Source organism: Nilaparvata lugens, chromosome 3, assembly GCF_014356525.2.
Source record: "Nilaparvata lugens isolate BPH chromosome 3, ASM1435652v1, whole genome shotgun sequence".
Classification (NCBI taxonomy): domain Eukaryota; kingdom Metazoa; phylum Arthropoda; class Insecta; order Hemiptera; family Delphacidae; genus Nilaparvata; species Nilaparvata lugens.
In genome coordinates this window covers 64,088,294-64,106,087 of record NC_052506.1, presented here as the reverse complement: position 1 = coordinate 64,106,087, position 17,794 = coordinate 64,088,294, and the positions used below count along the sequence as shown (strand labels likewise).

General features: G+C 34.7%; 1 protein-coding gene across 2 annotated transcripts in view; it reads left to right on the top strand.

Moving 5' to 3' along the window:
- The window catches only part of LOC111052206 (limbic system-associated membrane protein), a 353,095-nt gene that overhangs the window by 289,996 nt on the left and 45,305 nt on the right, over positions 1-17,794 (top strand). For both annotated transcript variants that reach the window (XM_039424316.1, XM_039424318.1), the window contains exon 8: positions 13,617-13,791. In XM_039424316.1, the coding sequence (XP_039280250.1) occupies positions 13,617-13,791 (175 nt within the window). The remainder of the gene's footprint in view (positions 1-13,616; positions 13,792-17,794) is intronic.

Sequence of the window (17,794 nt, the reverse complement as noted above, 5' to 3'; positions counted from 1 at the left end):
TGATCCTTAAAACGCTTGTCATGAATACAGGTAATAACCAATTTATCCTTCTGAAATTCCTTAGAACTTACGACGCCAGTTCTTGAAGTTCTCTGGATCCTTATATGATATAACTGGAACCTTATTAATATAATTATCAATATATTTTTTCTGGCAGACTAATGTGACTATCATCAAAGGATGATAAGTACTGAATGCTCTTAACAAGATCAGTATTAATTGATTCAATAATTTTATATGCTGCTGAATATTTTTTCTTTGATACTGAGACAGCCCAAACTGTATATCACGAGATGAATTAAAATAAAAACTTCTATGGTTTTGTATGCTGACATGAAACACAAAATATATTCCCATAAAACAATATATATGAAAAATTCTTATATCTATAATTTTCTTTAAATGAATTCTTTTCTAATATTTGATTAATTATCACAAGGTTTACTGGCAATCACAATTGTGAGCCTTAAAGATTATAAATATATTATATTTGATACTGATGCGTGGACTTCAAGTCAATTCAGAATTCTACAATTTAAAACATGTTCGGTTTATAGAGTTAATAGGACAAACTTTAATCAATTAACAAATAATAATTAATAAAATTGTTATTTAAAAAATAAAATCTCAGGGCTTTTTTATGAGTTCGTGCCGTGCATGGAAGTAAGCCTCCTACATATATCAAATAAATTCATAAACCGTCCTTCTCCTACATATATCAAATAAATTCATAAACCGTCCTTATAAACTACATGATAGCACTCAACATGTTGCAAAATTTCCTTGATTCGAATTCATTTATATAGCGCTTTGATCAATTCCCCAACTGTAATAAAAAAGAGGCCTTTCCCAAAACGAGCTCGTTTGAACAAACACTCACAGTAATGATGTTCTTGGAGGTCTTGTAGAATAAATTGATTATTTCCAATAATTAATTGTGCAGGTCCTTTTCGTCTCGGCTGGGCTCGCGCGTGGTCCAGATTTCTTTCCGTATTAAAATGTATTTATGGGAATTGATTACAATTAAGAACTCTTCAACAACACTGAGTTCACAGATAATTAAACATTAATTACAAATATTTCACATTAAAAAGAGAGATAGGCTTGATAGTTTGAAAATTCAAAGGAAGAAAGAACCCTAAACTCCATGTGCATCCTTTCAGAACGAGATCACAAGCCAGAAGAAAGTGGTTTTCAGAAAAATTTTATCTCTTCCTTGAACGATTTGTAAGCTTCTTTCTGATTGGCTTTTAATTTAGCAAACTCAATACAATTGGTTGCTTCAGAATCAGGGCTTCTTCAACTTTATAATAGAAAAAATAAATAAAAATATTTATATAAAATAATATATAGAGTGATTGTCTTAAACTATTCTGATAAATAAATCGCGATATACAATGTTAACATGTAATATATATTTAGTTTTTTATACGAGTTTTGTATACTCTTGATTTTCGTGCTTTTTTAGATTGTAATAAATATTCATACAGCAATAATAGTTGTCCCTATTTATTTACATAAACTTTCCTTAGTATACATAATACATCTTTTGTGAGTAAACTTTATAATTAAACTTGTACTGGTTGATCGAACAATCAGCTGATTCGTTAGGTGTTGATTCGAATAACTATCGATTTATCCTAGATCGATTGATTCATTTAAAAGTGTAAATAAACAATTCTAACCTCAAATGTACATGCAAACTGTTATTTTTTATGACCTGTCAATAATAAATGAGCCGCTTTATAATTTTTAAATCTGCCAATGGATCCTCATTAGTTGTTGAATCACAGTTATACATGTTTTTTCTTATCATTTTAGATAATACGATTATTCTTTATCGCCAACAACATCCGATTTTATTTGAGTGGTTCTTTGACTAGGTTTACTTTCTTTTCGATTTTATAATTCTATTAAGGTTCAATAGTTCATTTCAAAAATATTTTGTGGTGCTAAAATACCACGTGACACATGTAATAGATTAGCCTCATACTGAGACGCGGCGCGACGTGAGTTTGTAAGACGAATTATTATCATGTGATCATCTTATAATGTTCACATTGATATGGAGCTGGAACGTGTGTACATTATTATATTTTGGTCAAGTGGTATTAAATCATCTAGCCGACTCACGTGACGTTGCGTCGCGTCTCAATATGTGACAAGCCATTTATAGTAGAGCAAGAGGTGGAATTTATTAGAAAGGACATGTTGGATATTATTTGCATTTATTGAATAAATATGGAAATACCAATACTTTACTCAACAGTCGGTTCAGAGAATTCAATATGGTCATCCCAGTTTCCGAAAAATTAAACTTGAACAGTTTCCCATGTGAATATAGTCGATTTGGTGAACTCATACTCAATATTTACTCTGAACATTGACGCATCAGTCTCATAAATTACCTTGACTCTAATATCATAGGCTGGCACAGACTAATAAGGTATGGGATAATTTTCAAATATTGAAATTATATTAGATTTATTTAAATAGTGCAAGTAATCCAAGTTACGAGTTTTCCTGTTATATTTTGGTACTGCCTTACCAGGAAAATGTCCTCTGCGATAATATATCAAATCAAATTAATAATCTGAATGATATATAAAATCGTACTTATTCATCATCCGGATAGGGTAAATAGTAATAGACAGGAAATGATCAGATTTAGGGATACATTCCGACATATTTATCAATTATTATATAGTTCAGCCCAGGAATGATTTTATGTGAATAATCGAGAATATACTATACTGTCATCGATTATTCACATTTCAAACGAGTTCTCATTCTTCTTAGAAAATATTCAAATACTTCTGTTGTTGATTAATTCTATATAATTCTATATTCTAGAATAATAATATTTTCCACATACAGAGATCAATGTATTTGAAAATTCCATGTTAAGTAATTTACGAGAAATACAACGGATAGGGTATTGTTTATACTTTCTGTACATTTTTTAGGTTACAGTAGAAGCTTGAGATCTCATTTTTTAAAAATCATCAACATGTTGAGATTTCTTATTTATTTCAACAATAAATTCCATCTCCCAATTAATTTTATTTATTTCAATATCTCAATAATAAATCACATCTGACTCCTGACTTCTTCAGTTCTGACTTCTCACAAAATATATGGTCATCGTTTTTGCTCTTTCACTGGTCTCTTAACAAAATTCTTGAACCGCTTGGCTGAGTATTCGCTATTATTGTTGTGGTACGTTTTGTCCAGGTACAAGCATTGTGGCGATTGAATTCCTCGCTGAACCCATTTACTGATTTGCAGTGCTGGCGAGTGTATTGGTCGAGGAGATTACAACAAGGTACAACACTCACTCCCTCTTTCAAAGTAAAAAAAGATGTATTGCTGGGGAAAAATGCGTGTGTCCCAGGAGTGTAATTGTTCAACGTACCAGCAAGCTGAAATCAAATCAAGTGTAATCAATCGAGTGCAAGATAAATTAAGATACTTCTTCAAATCCGAGATGAGAATCAAGGAAAAAAGTCTTTTTTTCGAAGCTTCAATAAAGTTTATTGGATACCCACCATTCAATCTTCATACATTATCATAAACTTTCAAAGTTATTGGAACTTGAAAACATTTCATCAACGGATGAATAATATTTTTCAATTGCAGTCAATGAATTAAATCTTCTTACAGAATAGTGAATCAATCATTACTTTCTAGATAAGCTCATCAGATTAGTGGGGAGTACAAGATTCCAATTTTAATTTTTGTTAATATTTTTAAGATTCTTGACATATTTTTGAATATATACTCTTAATGTTTCAATGGGGAATTATCAAATTTGATTCTTGCATACATAGGTATCATTCCAGAGATGTTCAAGCGACAAGTGATTACTATACTTTGCAGCTGTCTCATGTTTGATTGACAGGATGGGATCATATCGTACTGTACTAACCGCTATTTTGGAACGTTAATAGCGATCTGTTGAGAACTGCCGATATCTCAATACAAATAACAGCCATAGTAGATGAACTTTCTATGAATAACTCATTGAATAATTCTATTATCGCATTCTATAAATCCTATACTCTCATCTCTTATTGAAGTTCTCTCCTCTATTGTTCACAAGGTTTCTCGCATAGGCTTTCTTCATAGTTCAAATCAGCAGACAGGCCTGTCTTATACATAAGTTCTTTGATAAAGTTATAAATCCTCGAAAAGTTGGAAAATATGGATCAACATGACTTTCTGATCCCATTCACTGTGGCTGGAAGAAGTGTAAAGCCATGGCCACAAACTTTTTGTATCATTCAAATTTCTTCCAAGATGTATGAGGATGGACCTGGATTTCTTGACTCAATTTTGGTCTCTGTTGTTTGTTGGTATTCACAGCAATATTCAAATCAACGAGGGTTTTGCACGTACAAACTTTTGATGGGTTTTTTCTATTTCTCGTATATTGTCTATCGGTTTTTGTTTTGGAATAAGTACGAATGAATCTTTTTGAAAATATGGGATAAGGAATGTGATAAACGAGAAGTGACTTTTCATAGCTACGATTCTTTGAAATGAATAACGTGTGATACTAATAACAGATATCAGAGTTTTGTTCAAGAAGTACTTTTAATTTTGGTGCGTATAATGAATTGTCGGGGCACATACTTTGGAAAGATCTTCATTATTTATTGAAAGAACTTCTACAGCTTTAAAAATTCTGCCAAAATAAAATTTTGTGTTCACAATCCAGTGTGTAATCCAGGATGAATGAACATTTTTTGGGATTCGATAATGCAAAGTAGTGTTTAGAGAAAAATAGTCAAACACAATACCAAGGCATGAAACAATTCACCATTTACATGTTTTGAGAATTACTATATGCATATATTTGACATCACTCGAATTAAAAAAAAAAAACAGTCTGAACGTTAACAATATATAGAATATAATTATGATGAAAAATCAAAGTAACGAACGAATTTTCATGCTAAGTAGGTCGAAAATGAGTAAACAGCAACAGAACTCATGAACGGGCAATAAACGAATGCGTACGGTACAGATCACATGGTGGCAAAAAACGCTGGAAGCGTACATTACATGGCAAGGCTGAAAGGAGTTTCCAGACCGACGGAGTGGAAATGATACAGCGTCCGTTTGGCACATGCATCCAGTGGCTACTGGCTGTTGGCCTATGCCCCTCTGGCAACGCGAAATCCACGGCATACACATTTAAACAAGCAATTAATACATCGCCAGTAGTCGGGTTAGGCCGCAGATCGCAGCCCGGACTCTGAATCATTCGCTTTTTCAGCCAAGCATCGCATCAAACCAGTACAAATACATAGCTTCTCCATTATTTCCTCATAGCAAGTTATCCCTTTAAAATTCCCAGCTATTAATCATGGCGCATTTATACGCACAAAGTTGGGATCAGCTGTTCGCATAGGATATGTTGCTAGTCACTGTTCGCACCCGACCATATATCCGGTCTTACACTGCCATTTGACATTGTTCAGAATGGACATAGAGTATGCATGGTTTGGCATATCCAGTCCGTTTGTCCACTAAAATACAGTTTATCCGGTAGGATTACTGTATACGAGTACTATCATCCAATGAAGAACGCTATATTGAGCAGAGGGTCTGGAAATACTAACCAACATGTTTTTACTATTACCATTACTATTACTATTACTATTGCCCTATTACCATAAGTAAGGAAAGTATTGCTTTCCGAAAAAAGGGACCCTATTTTCAAGTTTTCTATACGTTTCAAGATCCCCTGAGTCAAAAACACGATTTTTGGGTGTTGGTCTTTGTGTGTGTGTATGTGTGTATGTCTGTGAACACGTTAACTCCATCCTAATTAATCGATTGACTTGAATTTTAAACTCAAGGTCCTTATACCATGAGGATCCGACAGTAAGAAATTCAATAAAATTCAATTCAAGATGGAGGAAAAAATGGCGGATAATCACTAAAAAACTATGTTTTTCACGGTTTTCTCGAAAACGGCTCTAACGATTTTCTTCAATTCATATCATGGATTCATAAAGCTATTCATAAGCCCTATCGACTGACACATGAGTCTCATTTCTGGGAGAACTCCAGGAGCTCCGTAATATTCTTGAGAAAAATGGCGGATAATTACTAAAAAACCATGACTCAAAAATGACTTGACCGATTTTTTTCAAATTCATACCCTGTATAGTTATTTATCAGGACTTAAAGAAAGAAATGAACAAAAGATTTGATACCTTCACAGAAAAATTTGGAGCAATGTTGAAAAATCATTTAAGTAGCCTTGATAAAAAATTGAAGGATCAAGAAGAGAAGATATCGCAGCTAGAAAAAGATAACAAGAGGAAAAACTTAATTATCCATGGTGTTGAGGAGAAAACCGATCAAAATCTAGAAGATCGGTTTTTCAGATTGATAAGACATGAAATTGGAGTGGAAATCGAGAATTGGGAGCTGGATTTCATCAGGCGTTTGGGGAAGAAAACAGGAAATACCAAAAGACCAATTGTAATCGGATTAACAACGTGGAGGAAGAAGATGGAAATTTTGAAAAATAAAGGAGCATTAAAAGGTAAAGAGGTGTTCATCACAGAAGATTTTCCTCGGGATGTGTTACAGAAGAGGAAGGAGCTAAAAGAAGATATGTTTGAAGCAAGAAAACAAGGAAAGTACGCCGTATTGAAATATGACAAGCTATTTATAGGCAGTGAGAATGGAAAAACAAAGAAGAAAAGAGAATTGAGTATTTCACCGCAAAAAGAAGAGCAAAACACCAAGCCAGCAAAGAAGCGAGATGGTAAGCAAGGTAGTTTTCATCTTGGAAAAGGCTCTTTGGATGGATACTTCAAAAATAGGAACAAGGACTCACAAGAAATCGGGCGATGTACTGACACATCTGCAGAAAATAGAGAATAGGACTTACCGGAAACTAGGCAACCAACCAACGGAAACGATTATGAAAAGAAAAACAAAAGAAATATAAATAAAAATTTGTTTTCCCCAGAAAGGCTGGTCACCGAGGGGAAGTGTGACCGAGACCCCCAGGTTTGATGATTGGTACACTGAATGTAAGAACACTTCGTACAGAAGATCGAGTTTGTGAATTGGAAGAGGCATTACTAGACACAAATATAGACATTCTTGGTTTGGCAGAAGTGAGAAGAAACTCTGAAAAAATTATTTTCAGAAAGAGCGACTTCATTTTCTATCATTTCGGCGAGACTCAGGGTCAAAGAGGAGTTGGATTTTTAATCAGGAAACATTTAAAAGGAAAAATACTCGAGCTTAACGGTTTCTCAGAAAGAATCGCAGTCTTGAGGCTAAGAGTGGGAAGCTCTAAAACGTTGAATATTTATCAAGTCTACTCTCCCATAGCAGAATCGGATGTAATCGAGCGAGAACTGTTTTATGAATCTCTTACTACTATTCTGTCCCAAGATAAGAACAATAATTGGAAAAATTCGACAATAATACTCGGCGACTTTAATGCACAGGTTGGTGTACAGGAAGACAACGAGGCGAATGTTGTGGGAAAATATGGATACGGGAGGAGAAACGAGGCAGGACAAATGCTAGTGGATTTCTGTTTTCAACAGGGCATGAAGGTGATAAATACATTTTTCAAGAAAAGAATGGGAAAAAAGTGGACATGGATCTCACCGAATCAGCAAACAAGAACTGAAATCGACTATGTTCTAACAACATGCAGAGGCCTCATTAGCCAGTTCGAGGTAACTGGAAAAATTAAATTCTTCACAGACCATAGACTGATAGCTATCACATTGTCTAAAGAATGGGCTTCAATGAGACCGAGGCGTGTTTGGAATGGAAATGTTATTAGAACGCTGGAATTGGATGAAAGAGAGACACAGGAGTTAGCGACCAATGTACAACACATCATTGAAAATGAATCGCACCTGACATTGCAGGAGACCTACGATCTGATGGAATTTCTTGTTGTAAGATCATTCAAACAATCAGCTTCAAGCAAACCAACAAAAATCTCACAGAACACGAAAGATTTAATATGTATGAGAGAGGCTTTGAAGAGGAAGAATCCAAAAACTTCAGAAGAAAAAATCGAATACAACCTTCTATGTAGAATAACGAGACTTCATATTAGAAAAGACCTGAAAATTCATGAGGACCGAATCATTTCAGAAGCCTTAGACTCAACTGGTTCAATAAAACAAATGAAGAAGGATCTATCACATGGTATTCAATGGAACTCAGGACTGAAAGATAAACGTGGAAGAATAGATAGGAATAGACACGGAATAATTGAGAAAGCTACACTATTCTACAAGAAATTATTCAAATGCTCTGAGAATACAACATTTGAAATTTCAAATGTTATTACAGTTACAGATATTACAGTTTTCCAAGATCAAGAAGTAATGAATTGTGTACAAACATTGAAGAAAAACAAAATGGCTGGTAACGATAAAATCACAAATGAAATGATTCAGACTCTTGCTCCAGTGATTATAACCCTGATGACGAATGTATTCAATAGAGTATTGAGAGAGCAGCATGTACCACATCAGTGGAAATCAGCCGATATTATACTACTGTACAAAAAAGGAGACATATACGATATAAATAACTTCCGCCCCATCAGTATTACGTCATCCATCGGAAAATTATTCATGAGACTATTGACAAACCGCATTCAACCGATCCTCGAATCTCAGCAACCCGTCGAGCAAGCCGGATTCCGGAAAGGCTTTTCAACTCTCGATAATATCCAAGTCATCAATCAACTAATTGAAAAATGTTCAGAGTATCAAATTGGTCTTCATATGGCATTTGTCGACTACCGGAAAGCGTTCGATAGTGTTAGTCATGCATTCTTGTTCACGGCTCTTCGAAATCAAGGTGTTCCAGAGATCTACATTAACATACTGGAACATTATTACGAAAACAGTACCGCAAGGGTAATTCTTGAAAAACCAGGCAAGTACTTCAGGCTAGAAAGAGGAGTAAAGCAGGGTGACCCGGCATCACCGACACTATTCAATGCAGCTCTCCAAGAGGTTTTTAAACTGTTAAGATGGGAGAGATTAGGAATTAAGATCAATGGAGAATATCTCAATCATCTTCGTTTTGCGGATGATATTGTCATTATTGCGAAATCGAATCTGGAACTGCAAGCTATGTTGGAAGATCTCGCAAACGCCAGTGAACAAGCCGGACTCATCATCAATCCAGATAAGACTTTCATAATGTCCAACAGAGAAACTTGTGAAATAGAAATCAACGGCAAAAGGTTGAATCCGACAAATGAAGTTATTTATCTCGGTCAGAACTTTCCATTTGCAGCAAGAGAAGAAACAGAGGTGAAGAGAAGATGCAACATAGCATGGAAGAAATACTGGGCTTTGAAGTGTATTATGAAGAGTAAAGATCTCAATGTCACAACAAAGGCAAAAGTTCTCAAGTTATGTATAATACCAGCACTTATATATGGAGTACAGTCCTGGGCTTGTAAGAAATCGTTGCTGAGGAAGGTTCAAGTCACTCAAACAGCCATGGAGAGGAGTATATTGAACATTAGGAGACAACAAAGAATCAGAAACTCTGTTATAAGAAGTAGGACAAACCTTGAGGATGTGACAAAAACAATGAAGTTGCTGAAATGGAAATGGGCTGGACATATAGCAAGACTAGAGGATGGCAGATGGACGAGAGAAGTTACCAGCTGGGAACCATCGTGGAGAACAAGAAGAGTTGGACGACAGAAAGCCAGATGGAAGGATGACATCGTGAGGACAGCAGGAAGTAACTGGATGGAGATGGCGAGAAACAGACAGAGATGGAGAAACCTGGGGGAGGCCTATGCCCGCTAGTGGGCCTAGTTTCCAGACAAAAAAAAAAATTGAAGTGATATAAATATGTAAATATAACAAGAAGATTAACTACAGTACTGTATCATATGAACTTTGATTTTATTTGAAGAAGTATTCTTTAAAAATTGTACATTTATTTTTCATGTAAAGTGATTCTGGAGACTGAATAAAGGCTTTATTTATTTATTTATTTATAGTTATTTATCAGCTCAATTAACTGGCATGAATCTCCTTTCTGGGAAACTAATGGGGGGTCCACCCCATCCTTGAGAAATGGAATTTGTAACCTCCTTCTCGTGCATGAGGTAGTTAGGTAGAGCAGTTCATAAAAATAACTCATACTCGAGATATTTAATCTGTAGAACAGCTGTTTTGACGACTTTTAATAACAATGATCGAATTTCACAATTTACACAAAGGAAAAAGTACTGTGAAAACAATTATTATAAATATACACATATACAGTAGTCTCATCGTAGTTTCAAATATGTTGTTGCCAATCGTCGTTATGTTATCCCCCTAAATTATTCTCCTTTAAGAATGGGGCTTACATTTCAATGAGCAAGGGAAGTTGTGTGAGTGCACCACACCAGATTTTTAGTAATAGTGAATTCAACTGTGAAAAGTATAACTGCAGGAGAAGAATATTTTCATCGACGTGAGAGATCGTTTTCCCAAATTCTCTATAACTGGATCTCTTAGCATTAGTCCTATAAGTACAAATATCAACGGGACTGTTATAGGAGACTAAGGAAACTAACGTAGCTTTCAATTAACGAGATTGAATGGAATGTCTCCAAGCGCGTAATACCAATGAAAATTAATTCTCATAATAAACTGATTGATACAGTATTAAAATAATAATGATCTATTCAACCCGGAAGAGTCGCGCCTAGTATTTTGACCCAGTCATAACTGATGAAAGTCATTTCACTGCACTCATTTAAAATATGCGTTCCTTCTTCTCAGTACCTTCAAATAGACTTTTCCAAGACACAGTCATGCAGTAAGCACCCTATTGTCTCAGTGATTTTTACACACGAATAACACATATTTCTACATGAACAGAACTGGTTAAACTGATTTTCATTAAGTATCAGGAAACATTAAATTTCAAATTTGATGAACTCATCCCTGGAAGAGGGGAGTGATGTCGGTACAGTACGCTTTGCGAGTAAAAATAAATGAATTATTTCTAGAATTTATTCAATTCTGATTGAAATCACTAAAACGGAACTCGAAGTGAAATTCAGTATAATTCTATTCTCTACTCAAAATAAAAATGAAATATCTCTCGATTATTATTTATTGTATTGGCTCAATATTGTAAATAATGAAAGACTAAATTTATTGAATGATGGTTGATTGATATGATATATTCTTGTGAGACTGCAACTGCATCACTTTTTTCATATATTATTATTTCCTGTTTTCTAGTGAACAGATCCTAAGCTTGAATAAGTATTCTATCGAATAGCACTACGTAGATTATCAGCATCACAAATTATTATTCAATACTCTACCAATACCCAATATAATTTGATATTCAATACATTCATTTCAAGATGGAATTTTGAAAATATATACCAGACTGGTTTCAAGTTTCAATGCACTGCAGCCAAAGACCTCAAAGAGATATAGACCCACAACGCCTATGCCTTCCCAATGATAGCTCTTACTTGAAATTGAAGGCCGCCATTGGGGTATTTTAGCACGAGATATTATATAAATAATATTTGTAATACTATAGATCACAAAGGCATTGGTGGAATTGGTATGTTATAATCTCATGGGTTGCCCCCTCAATGGCGGATTTCAATTCCAAGTACGACACTAGCGCTGCATGTGAGTCTATGCATCTTTAAGGTCTTTGACTGCAGCTACAAAGACCACTTAAGTGTCGAATGACGGATCATCTGCTGATTACCACTCATTTAAATCATGTGATTAGTAAAACTTGTATTATTTGCTTGTTGATTAGTTGTCATCAATATTTCAGTTCAATATTTGTGATCAGTTCATTTTTTTTTTTAAACTAGTCACTAGGACTAACCATTAATTTTGTTCTGTTATTTCTTATCCTAAATTAATTTTTATTGCTAAAGTCTTCCAGTGAAGCCTACAGTTCCAATCTATAATTTCACTACTTTAAATTATTTCACTACACTTTTATTCATTATACTTCAATCACTCCATTAGCACTACACCAACTCGAAGGGCTTTGTTCTATTCAACCTCCTAGTGAGTTCAGTGTTGTCTAGTAGTTGGATGACTTCGGTGTTGTCGTGTTGATGAAGACGTGACTCATGATGGGCTGCCAATCGTCTTATCTCACAGGTCACATTGGGGATGTGCAGATCTCGGTGCAAATCGCTGTTCCTTATGTACCAGGGCGCATTCACCATGTTCCGCAGTACTTTGTTTTGGAATGTTTGAATCTGACTGATGTTAGATGTTCTAGAGCAGCCCCAAAGCTGAATTCCATACGTCCAGACAGGTTTTAGAATTTGTTTGTAAATCAATAACTTGTTGTCCAATGAGAGTTGTGATTGATGGCCCAACAGCCAATAGGTTTTACTGTATTTGAGTCCTAGCTCGCTCCTTTTCATCTTGATATGCTCTTTCCATTCGATCAGTTCATTTGAGTCAAATTATTCAAATCAATAAATTATATCACCTCGTGGTCAGTATAACCAATATAGTTATATGGTTGCATATTTCCCATATTACAGTCTAGACGAATAAGCTGACTTGGATGAATAGATCACATATATATATATATATATATTATATATATATATATATATATATATATATATATATATATTTAATATATATTATATATATTATTATTTTAATTGTATTGTTTTTATATTTCGACCTTCATTGTGTGTTTGTATTGAATTAAATTTATTATTCCTAGTTTGTCGATAATCCCACGCGTGATTCATTATTCAAACCAAACTAGTTTGAATGCACTTGAGATCGATGTGACGAATCATCTGCTGATTACTCCCCATGTGAATCATGTGATCAGCAAAACTTGTATTAGTTTGTTGATTAGTTGGTATCAATATTCACAAGAGGCAAGCTCATATGATTCACATGGGAAGTAATCAGCAGATGATTCGTCACATCGATCTCAAGTGCATTCAAACTAGTTTGGTTTGAATAATGAATCACGCGTGGGATTATCGACAAACTGGGAATAATAAATTTAATTCAATACAAACACACAATGATGGTCGAAATATAAAAACAATACAATTCAAATAATAATGTCAAATCAAAATACAAGAGGCAAGCTTCCATTATGGTGTGTGCTGGATAGAATACAAGGAGGAAGAATAGCAATTTTTCCGATGTAAGAGGCTGGTAGTGGGTGAGTGAGAAGTAAAATGCGAAGAGTAGCGAAGAATGAAGGTTGAGAGACGATGAGTGGTGAATGAAGAGAGAAAAACGACAATCGAAATTTCAAAGCGCGTTCACTTCTTACGAAAAACTATTGCTGAAGGAATAACATTCCATTCAATAGGTAGTTTGAGCAGAAATCTTGGGCCTCATACGTCAAGGAGGAGAGTTTATGATGGGTCTAGTTTCTATATCTAGTGCGACTTTCCTACTTTAATGTGAAAAAGTGGTCAGGGATAAGATAATTGTTCAAGTACTTATATAAATCAACTGTCTCCTCAAACATACAATATTGGTGCTATACATGTGAAATATTTAACAGAAGGCCTTGGTATAAAATTCCTATCTGTTTTCCTTGTTTTGCAGGTGCTGTGGTATAGAGATACACTGAGACTGGACACTACAGAGAGGAGAATAATGGAAGTGCGAGGTAGCAGACACACCCTTATCATAAGGAAAGTGCAATCTTCCGACTTTGGCAACTACAGTTGCGTAGCTGATAACACCATGGGGAAGGCGCGGGAGTACCTTGAACTCTCTGGTAAGCTATTGTTGTCTAAAACTCCATTTCATATTGTGAAACTTGGCTAACTTGAACTATGGACAATATTGCAGCTAAAATATTCATTATTTTCTGAATATAAGTATGAAAATCACAATGTAACTTAGTTTGTGAAGTACATAAGAAACTGTATGTAAAGAGGGGGAAAAATATAAACGACTGTAGGAAGTCATGAACGGAATAATGATAATGAATTGCATAAAAGTATTGTTCTTCAAATTCAATTCAATGACATCATGGGAATCCACATGACTTATAATTCATCACACTCAAATCCATGAATTATATTTTATTATCGCGATGAAATGTTCAGAATACAATCTATGAACTCTATTTGGAATATTGTTTCTTATAATCCAGTGGATTGAACATATTGACTAAACTAACAAACACATTCTATTGAGTAACCATGTTCTGAATTATAATTGAAATATAAATTATCTATGTGGAGTTATGCTGGGAATGATGTGATGAAGAGGATTAGAATCTAGTCATAATGAAATCAGATTATTGATGATAGTAAAATTCATGTCAAAGTTGTGATCATCGATTTACCATTGAAACGTATGCAGTATTGGCATTTCAAAGTTGAAATTAAATTCAAATTGAGTTGGACCTATGTCAAAATTATGAATTTTCCATTCAACTAGTTACCCATTTCATGCTAGAAAGTAGTCCCAGTATCCAGTCATGTCCAACCATGATTTTTCCCGCTATTATAATGAATTGTCATTTAGAGAACAGTAACTATCGACTCAAACCGGCCAACGAATAACGTTCTAAATCTCTATAGAATCGCTCTGCAGGATTGATGACTCTTTTGGGAGAAGTTAAACATGCAATTTCGAGATCGCATTCTCGCGAGAGAGATCGTAATTTTAGAAATGTTAATTGAATGTTGTGTTTTGTGCAAAACTACGACTTAATTTTTCAGAGCGCACCGTCATCCCTCATCCCGTTCACATGCTCTGAATCATTTCCGTTTCCACTGAACCATGTGCGATATGGAAATGAATCCGGGCAAGGACCAAATATATTGCTCCAGAGGGAGTTTCTTCAAAAGAGGGTTTTAGAGAAGAGATGAGGTTAGGGATAGAACAGTCAGACTGGTCAACAAATTTGGTTTGCATTTTTTATGTGGCTTCAACCTACTAAAGCTCCCCGATGAACCCACTTACCCTGATCTTGTTCTGAGGCACAAGAACTGACCAGTTCACGAAGGTACATTATCGGATCATTGTAAGATAAAATATTCACGAATATCCCATCGCATCTGAAGCTTTACTCGCTAATGCATCATATCATCGTAGCATGAAAAATTTCCTAACAGCCAAATCCCTTCAAGTTTCCATTATCAACGTCAAACTTAAGCTTCGCCACTCATCAGCTAATGCTCTGCCACCCATTCACTATAATTTGAGACTCACTGAGGAACACTATCATATTGCAAAGTCTCAAACCAATCCAGGAGAGCACGACTATGATAGTCCATGTGTACAGTCCGTGCATCTACTAAAGTATGCAATATTTTTTCTTCGAGTCCAGCAAAATACCAGTATTCCAGTCTTTCTCACTTCTTTGAACAATATTTTGAATGAGCTTCAACATTTCCATACTTTGATATAGTAGGTTTCTGATCTCACGGATACAAATAGTGAATTTAGATCTCCTGAATCCATTTTATCATGAGTCAACAGATGGTGATTATAAATGTAGAGCCAAGAGAGATTTTCAGTTAATTGATTTCTGAGGTCTATGATGGCTGTAGACACATTTTATACATGATCATCATCATTGACAATCGATTATGCCTTCTATTTCCAAAATAGTTTCAAGGTTTTAACTTGATTTCACTTCTCCAAAAAAATGATATTTCTCTTCTTATTCGATCAATATCAATTCTTCAATTGCCTCGTTCACTGATGAATTGACTGATGAATCTGGACATATTATTCATTATTATTGATCAATTGCTATGTGGCAGTATAAGAAACTAGTAGAAGGAAATCAACTCAGCCCCCTCTGTACATTCCTTAACTTATAATAGCTATTCTCCAGTTGAATGGTTATTTGCGAACAAATTTTGTAGCTGTAAATCGTATCAAACGATTTTTTGCATTCTAGGGCCTATTTCATAAAAGTTACAAGTCCTTTAATATAGGAGAATCACCATTCCAATTGCATGCTCAATATAGCCGATAAAATCAGCTGTCTCTGTATTATAGGACTTCTAAATTCTTATGAAACAGGGGCCTGTTCATCATGTCTAATGCTATCAACTCATGAAATAAAAATAGAAAATGAGCAGAACAGAAATAATCCGAAAGAAATATGAATAATAATCAGAAATAATAAAAGCTAATTTTCAAGAAGATAGACTTCAAAACTCACCTTATCGTATCAAGCCAACGCAATACTTTGTATCAAACTTGAGCTTCATGCCCTCATTTAATGCAATAACATAGTCAAGTCTCCAAGCTCCCGGGGGCGTTAGCTCATCTCGGCAACCTCATGAATGAAAACAATCATAATAATTAATGTATAACATAATTTTCATCATTTCTCCTCCCTCACCAAGCTCTACTACCTCACCTATACGAGCGGAGATTTGATAAGCTTGGAGATCGTGCATCATGATAAACAACCTCTTCTAAAGCCGTTCCACACTGAACAAATGTTTGACGATCATGTTTGTTGAAAAAGTTTGTGCAAATTTTATTATGTTTGAAAAACAATATTTGCCCGTGGCCAGCGTGGACGCGTCACCAAACAAAATATTTGTATGTGGGAAGAACAGGTTTTATGTTATACATCTGTTTTACAGCTTTCAACTCAAAAAATTTTTGGTAAAACAGTAATTTTTTGTTTGACAAACAATGATTGTCCAAACTTTGTTTTCCGAACATGTATGTCGAACATTTGTTCAATGTGGACACGGCTTTAAATTCAACCTCATTATCCTTCCAACGATAACCTCTATAGATTGGACGGTTGAAGTTTCCTTACCAAGATATTTTTCTTCAATTGAATGTTACCAGCCACACTTCAAACGTATGCTGAAACAGTGGTTTAGATAATTTTTCCGAGAATTGTTTGATATATGATGTTCATTCTGAGATCAGTCGATTAATTTGATCTCATAGTGGAAGTGGAAAGTGGAAAATAGTAATAAGTTAGCCTGCTTTGATAAATTATCGAAGAAGACGCATATTGTAGTGGTATCATTCGTTCAATTATTGTCAAACATTCCCCTAACTGCAGTATTTGTCCGTTGATCAAGAATAAATCATGTTGAAGTTGTAACGTCCTTTTTGGGGTTACATATGCCCAGCTGGCAGTAGTCGGTAGAGCAAATGAGATTAAGGAATTTTTACGTTCACTCCTGCTTAAATAAAAATACCACAATGTCCTTACCAGCTCTTCAAGGAGCTTATATAAAATTCTGCTATCAATCGCTGCAAACTGCTGTCGTTTTATCAATCTGCCAATTCTTACAGCTGCTCCGGATGACTCCACAATCATAGATGCTGAAGAAATATAAGGGTTCTTAATATTGTGCAAGACAATAATGATATCGACACCAATCTAACTCGCTACCATCTGACATAGAGATCAGAAATGTGAGATAATACTGAATGGGATCAAAGGTGACACTTGATCAGAATTCCTCATAATCCCTATCAATTTTTAGTATTGTTTCAATCCAACTTAATTCTATGACCCTGTGTTTCAGTCAATTCAATTTCGGTAATGATGTTGAATAATTTGAATAAATCTTGAGAACGTAATATTTCTGAAGATTTGATAGTCATTGCTGTATATCGCTGATATATCCAACACATCCGATGAAGAATTTTGTTGGTTGATAATTTTATAAATACGTCAATAATGAGAAAATATGCTAATACAAGATTGGTCATGTGTGGAGACAGGATTACAAATGAAAGATACACCATTCAACAAATAAATATAATATATTTTA